This window comes from Borostomias antarcticus (genome assembly GCF_949987555.1).
Source record: "Borostomias antarcticus genome assembly, chromosome: 7".
Taxonomy (NCBI): domain Eukaryota; kingdom Metazoa; phylum Chordata; class Actinopteri; order Stomiiformes; family Stomiidae; genus Borostomias; species Borostomias antarcticus.
Window position 1 is genome coordinate 25987541 of NC_140240.1, and position 7558 is coordinate 25995098.

The window sequence follows — 7558 nt, forward strand, 5'->3', positions numbered from 1 at the left end:
GTTTGACGCTTTCATAGCCAAATTGGAAGTGACATGCCTGTGGCCCCTGCTCTTTCATCTCACTGTCATTTCTGCCGAGTGTTCACATTAGGTGTGACGGAGGGTGTTACTGTGACTCCATATTCACCCGTGCCACAGCAGGTATACTAGCCTGCAGCCTTTCCTGTGAACGAGCCTGACGAGGCCTATACTAAAGGTAGGAGAAATATAAGCGGTTCATTTAATTCTTAGTCATTTTAGCCTGGACTCAGCTACAGCTAGTTGCGGAGAAAAGACTGCTGGCCAAACTGCGGGCCATCGTGGACAGTATGTCTCCCACCCTCTACATGGCATTCTCAGGCGGAGGAACACCTTGAGCTTCTGCCACGGTGCTCTACGGAGCGCTTCCGTAGGTCCTTCCTACCAGATGCCATCTGGCTGTTCAGTGCATCCCCTGACTGGCAGGACACTATGGACCTGAGCCAACTTGGAGGGAGCTAAGACAGTTTGTTTTGGTGCCCAGACGTTTCTTGGACAGGACAGTAACAGTTTACAGTTCACTTATTATTTATCAACATGGCATATACTCTTGATTTGATTTGACAGACAATGTAGGTGTTGCACACTATTGCACAGCTTTATTACAGACCTTGTGGTATTTTTTTTAAAATATATTTTGCATAGGCCCTATTTGTATATGCTGTGTAGCCTACCTACTGAAATGAGTCTCTGACTGAGCCTTTTTGTTGTCCTTAATGTAGGCAGACACAACAATTTCCCCTCAGAGATAGTTATCAGTAGCCTACTTATCAGTAGGCTATCTAGATCTATCTATCTACTGTAGGCCATCCATCTATCTATCTATCTATCTATCTATCTATCTATCTATCTATATATCTATATATCTATCTATCTATCTACTGTAGGCCATCTATCTATCTATCTATCTAGAAGGCTTTTCCTGTTTTGAGTGAAAGTAAAAGTAGGCTATGTGAATCGATTATTCAATTCGATATTCAACTGATGTAACCAGGCTACAGCAAAAGGTGGAGCTTTTGTGAACTATAGGCTACTGAATACCTGTTTGTTCCATAGAACTTTGAGATGATTGAAAAATATTTTCATGAAATATAACGGTACATTTTGTACACTTACAAATAGGTAGGCTGTGGCTTTGCTGCTCCATCTGTTGTAGCTGATGTCCATCGGGCAGATATGCGACTGGGAAGTCCTTATAAACTGCGCCGATGCTGCGCAGCATTCGCAGAGCTTCGACGCTCTTGAACACAGTCATCTACAGAGAGCCCAGCCGAACTGAATGATGGGAACAGCAAAATGTCGGAAAGATCAAATAGCTGTGAAGTTTTGTGTTAGTTCGTAATATTATATATAGCGCTGTGAGCTAATGCTGTTATTCAAATCCCATGTGGGTATTGTTAGCTTTTTTACTTACAAATGCTGGGAGCTAATTAAGTTATTTGATGAGCAACATGACTGAACGTAGAAAATACGGTGGTGTGGCTGCAGCTGGCTCTGAGTTCCAAGAAGGAGTACAAAGTCTGAACATTTCGAATGGGAAACTGAAAACAAACAGACTGAGGAGAAGCGTAAAACAGTCCCAGCAACCACCACCCCTTGATTCTCCTAATCACGATCTAAAAGGTCGACCAGCCATTTTACAGTTTTAAGTGCATGCCAAGACCTCTGTTTTTGATCTGAGCTAACGTTAGTCCGTGTTGGCTATCTAGCACTAACATTGCATTAGAAAAAGTTGCACTGGCTGTGGAGCTTCAGGCCAGCTATGGTTGTAGTGCTAAGTGCTTTGCTAGCTCAGACAACAGCATATTAGGCAAACCAATCATGCCACCCAAGGATATTATTCATTTAATAATTAACTGATTATTATGGATTTTTCATTATACATTTTCCATTGATATATCTCATTATGTTTACAGAATTTAAGACACCAACAAGACCGACAAGGTTCAGATACACCAGTGGGTTCAATGGAGAGTCGCCACTTAGTGACTCCGATCTTCAACAGGATATCATTTGGGATCCAACGTCTCCCTCTCCCATTAGGGCTGGTAGGTTTGTTGTTGTATTGCTGCAGGTGATTATATATTATAATATATATATTATGTGAATATTGCCTGTGATGGCACATGAGATTGATGCTTTGAGGTAGTGAGGAAGGGAGTGACTGTCCAACTGCACTGTGTTACTTGTTTCACTACCACACTCTTGTTTTTTGGTGTTTCTAGATAAAAGAGGCAAGAAGAAGTACTCCAGGGCAACTGCTGGAATTGTGGACATCTCAGAAATTGTCAACAGGATTGCTCCCAAGGTTTGGATATACTGACTTGCATTATTACTTGAACGGGACCACATACATGTTAGAGAAGAACCTGGAATCAGAGGAATAGGCTTGATTTGATTATGATGGTAAAAATAAGGCATTATTGATTAGTGGCATTGGGGCATATTCAGTCACAATATATTTTATGATGACAGTGATATGGTCTGTGGCCTCTTAACTATAGCATGGGAGACCTATTGTTCCAGAGTCCTCCTTGCAACAGTGGATAGGAGACAGTGCCATTCCCTGCACCCCTGAAGTACAGCAGCCAAAACCCAAGAGGAAATCTCCAAGGTGAGTCATAATGTTAAATATTGGAACTCACTGGTATTGTAAAAAAAATAAAAGAAGGCCTAATCCATGGCTATATGCCCAAATCATGTGCAAATGTCCTATTATTTTAACACAGGCAGAATGGAGTTGATGACCTCTTGAAGTTGGCAAAACAGTTTGATTTCAACATGTTTCGTCAAGATGAAGAACAAGTCCAGAATATGCACAAGCAGAGTGTGGAGTTAATTTCGGATGACATATTTGATTTAGATGATGATGAGAACAAGCCTCCGCCTGTACAGAGTAATAGGGCTCCTGGTAATAGGGCACAGCCTGCTCTTCAGACGACCAGCATCAGAGACTGCTCAGCGCCATTTCCACCAGACCAAGACATGGAGGATGACTTGGATATTCTTTTTGATGGCCCGACTCAAGACACAAGTGCCAATTTAAGTAAGATTGCATTGACTCAGTGCTTGGAAGTGAGGAGTACGCCATCCCCCAAAGATATTTCTGGAAAATCTACAAATTTGGCAAATGGTCTTGTGTCACATACTGTCAAACACGGGTCAGTACATGGTGATTTTGACGACGACTGGGGGAATGACGATTTGCTGGATGATTCAATCGTCCTTGAGATGACCCAAAATCCACATCACTTTGGGCCTCCTAGGCATAGTTCGACTCAAGGAGGTTCAAATGAAACCAAATCTGACAACAATGATCCATCAACCATAGCAAGTCATGTATATAAACGATCTCAGCAAGAAAATGCAGATATACAACCAGCTGTTTCTAAAAGACAGGAGAATGTGACAAAACGAAAAACCTTTAAGCTTGAAGCAAATCCGCATTTCCAAGTCAATGAGCTCTTCACAGAAGCAGTACCAAACGGCGAGCCTATATCAGACTTTGTCAGACCGGGACAGGATATGAAAATACAGCAAAGCCAATTAAGGTCCCTTCCAACCACAAGGGTGGTTCCTGCAGAAACTGGCTCCCAACGTAAGCAAGCCCTGCAGCACCAATCAAGTGGAATAAATACCAGGCCCCAAGTACCACTGTCTCATCAAAGTACACGCACCACTACCAGTTCAAACACATTGGTCTCTACCAACTCTTGTCCAATGAGGACCTCTCAAAAAGAGACTAGTTTTTTCAAAAAGCCAATGGAAAGTATGGGAGTTAAGGAAATAAAAGAAGCCACAGCCTTCGGTGGTAACGGCGATATCCCCGAAGATGACCTGGACTTGTTCTTTGCCTCGGACGATGTTTGGGGTGACAAAGACGATGACCTGCTGTGCGAAGTGTGCGATGATCTTGAGAGCCAGGTGCAGAGCGTGGAGAAGCCTTCTATCAAGTGCTCACAAGCGAACAATCGGATACAGAGGCCGACGTCTGCTCCCGCCCCTTCGAGCTGTAGCAGCTACAATCGAGAGACGCAGCCAGTACAACGGAAGAATCCTGGGATTTCCACCCATTCACTGTCTGCCCAAAGAATTGGTAGCACTTACATCCACTCTCTCCCCAACAATGGAGTATCAAGTAAAGCACACATACCTGTGGTCACTGGCTATAATACACTGAGTGTCAATGACACGGCTGGCAAGGTTACAACCAACTCCACATTCAGGCCACAGAACCGCACAGGAAAAGAGCCATACCCATTCGCTCAAGCTAAAAGCACTTATGTAGCCGGGAGCGCAGCCCATCACCAGGGACTTAGGGCTGGGACGCAGACTGCTTTCACGCCACCTGTAAAGGCCACTGAGACCTCCAGTCAGTTTACCTTCAAGAGGCCAGCCGGCTGTGCATCCTACCCTGCCGGCACATCAACCAGTAAAGGTAGGCATTAACAGACTGTTGCCCTAATTGGTTAGCAACATACTCCTGATGTTTTCATTGAAAAAAAAGATGAACTGCTTGTTATGCTTCATGTCATCTGGTTGCCGGACTATTTCCTGCATGACATCCACGTAAAGCAAACCGGCTGGTAGCTTGAACCGCCCGCTTTGCTGTGATTATGCTATTAGACTGAGATTCACCCAGACAGAGCAGTGAAGGATCTGTACCGCAGCCTCTCTGACCCGTCTGCCCACCCCCGCCCCCCACCCCACCCCCCCCGCCCCCGCCAGGCTCCGTATCGACCCAGGCTGTTGGGAAGTGCTCCGCGGAGGAGATTGAGCTGAAGAAGCAGCAGGCCATGGCCAGGAGACGGCAGCGCATGCAGCCCGCACAGAACCCCGGGGCTCCATCCTGATCTAGCCGTTTGTCACTTGTGTGTAATTATAAATGGTTATAATTATTCAAGCTTATTTTCCTTTCCTGATGTCTTGTTTGCGATTATTTGCACAATACTGAGACATGGGGCTGTTTTAGGCCAAGCTTAGTTGTCAGTGACAGTCAATATGCTATTTGTTCTCCTTATTAAATTTGAACATAATTAGAGAACTAGTCATTATTTCTCTGTTTGTGAACAGAAGTGTATTTTTTTTCTCTTTTTATCCGAGTTGCCTGTAACTCAGACCTGTTTGTTCCTTGCTAATTCACTCTCTATTCTTGTCGAACAACCACTGCCTCTTACTAACAAGATGAGCATGGGTATGACTGTAGGCTACAGTAGGCCCTATAAAACTTTCCCTAACATCATGTGCATCTGGAATAGCATGGAAGAAGAGACTTGAACTTATTTAGGCTCCTGTAACAGGGGAAAATATGAATCCTTCAGTACTTCAGTCCAGTATCAGTTGACACCATGGGAGCCATTGGAGCTGGCCCTCCAGTTGGATCTGGCGTTACTTCAATCACTTTGACCGACTGCATTTATCATTTCCGTACAGAGATGATACACGCTCACAGCGATTATTGGAGTTGTGGTTTTACCCACAATCCTCCCGCAGTGCCTCACCAGGATATACCGTAGACATGCTCAGGAAACGTATGTAATTCAACGGCAGGGCAGCCTCAGCCCCGCCCCCCCAACACACACACACACTCCAAACCCAGTACTGTATGTTACAGTGTCATCCGAGGAGTGCTGTGAGGCACCTGGCCTTGCAGCCTGGCCTGTACAGTCAACCGTCCGGGCGGATTGGTCAGGTCCCCTTCATTAGAGGGCTGGCAGCTGTCTGATGGGAGAGATAGCCGCCCCTGGCTGGGGCAGCGTGTAAGGTGAGTCCCGTTATCACCAGACAGGTGTGTAACTGTAGTCCGGGCGCATAGTTGTAAATCAGTGGCACCCAGATCATCCGGTCTTAATCACGCCGCCATTGTCTCAAAACTGTTCCATTATTTAGTTTTCTCCTTGTAAAATAGATTTAATGCTTTCTTGCCCAAGTGCAGCCCACAGTATGTAAAATGATGCAGGCTTATGGAAGTATTGGCTTCAAATCACAACCTATTTCAATTACCAAGTTGCCTTTCATTGCATCCATAGCATTCTGTTATGTGACACACCTAAGGAAGAGAAGTTTCATGGTACACATCTTAAACAAGATGGCTGAAAGTGTTTATTACAGATACTAGCCTACCTATTGCGGCCCTCGAATAGTCGCTCCAGGTGAAATTAAGTTATCTGAGAATTGCATTGAACTCTGAATGAACTCTTTGCCCTGTTTCCCAGCATTCCATTAATTATTCCCTTCCCAATCAGTGATGATACTGATACTTTTACACACGGCACCAGGCGTCGAGCCAGATGCCAGGCCTCTCAAACAATGGTTGCACAGAAAAATAATGAGAAAATATTCACTTTAAAGATCGCTGTCTTGATATCTTGTTTTTAAATCTCTGTCAAGTTAAGTCTCGTCCTCCTTGCTTCCCATTGTTGCTTTTCCTGTGGTGAAACATGAGTTTTCTGTTTCATGTTCTATCCCTGCAATATCGAGGCAAATTTGATAATCTGGGCAAGTATGTATCATTAACATTGCAAAGCAGAGACTGTTACCTTACAGAGGCCAAACGTATGAAAGTAGGCTACTGTATAATTTAATTATTTTTATTTCTACAATTAACGTATTAATAAATGATTTAACATTGCACGCCCTTCTGTTTCCAATGCACATTTAAAGTAGGCCTAATAATCCAATGCAATGTAGTAATTGCAAAGGCTCAATCAGTAACATACAGTAGGAGTTTGTTTTAGTTATATTTGTGATATTCCCACTATTTCTTTTTTTAATATTCTCCTCAATTTCTTGGCCCTTAAAGGTGCTCTGTTCGATTTACTTTTGTAAAAAAAAAATATATATATATATGCAAGAAATAGGTCCAAGGTAGGCATAACTATCTGTTCACAAAATATAGCCAACGGTGTAGTGCCTGTGGAGCAAATGCTGAATTTATTTTTATTATGAGCGAAGCCGGCTTGGCACTGAGCCCCACCCCCTGAACGGCAACATATATAAGAGAGGGGCAGCGTCATCTTGATGGACGTTTGAGACATGTCCGTTGGGAATAGGCCTATATAGCTAATGTTAGCTGAACATGGCTGAGAGAAGTTATAGTCCGGGAGCAAAGACACCACTGTCTTCGGCTAAAAAAGAGTCAGACAAAAGAAGATCATGTACACAAATCAATATTGGGCTGGCTTTTACTATCTGGAGAGAGGTTAGAGCTACTTTGGGCATCAAAAGCGACTCGGAGCTCGCCTTCTCCTCGACGCATAAGTAGCTAAATTCAAGTTCATAAGCAATAGTCCCCCTAAAATGTTAGCTACCATGTATACATACATATATTCATATATGTCCATATATGGAGTGAAAATGCCCACTTGTTTCTGATACGCTGCACCACTGCCCCATCTAGTGGCCAAAAAAAGAAAAGACAAATCGAACTGAGCACCTAGGAACTTTATTCAAACTTTAAAATGTTTATGATGTTTAGCTGTTTTCCAGATCTATTCAGATTTTTTATAGTTTTTTTTGTAATTTGACTTTTAATAGTAGT

At 43.5% G+C, this 7558-nt stretch overlaps 1 protein-coding gene across 1 annotated transcript; it reads left to right on the forward strand.

The window, feature by feature from the left end:
* The first annotated feature begins 1315 nt into the window (after positions 1–1315).
* Positions 1316–5065, forward strand: etaa1a (ETAA1 activator of ATR kinase a). Its single transcript, XM_084441201.1, has 6 exons — positions 1316–1641; positions 1935–2066; positions 2244–2326; positions 2523–2632; positions 2748–4456; positions 4747–5065. Exons 1-6 carry the CDS (start codon positions 1461–1463, stop codon positions 4869–4871), a joined length of 2340 nt encoding a protein of 779 aa, XP_084297327.1. The 5' UTR covers positions 1316–1460; the 3' UTR covers positions 4872–5065.
* Positions 5066–7558: the final 2493 nt, after the last annotated feature.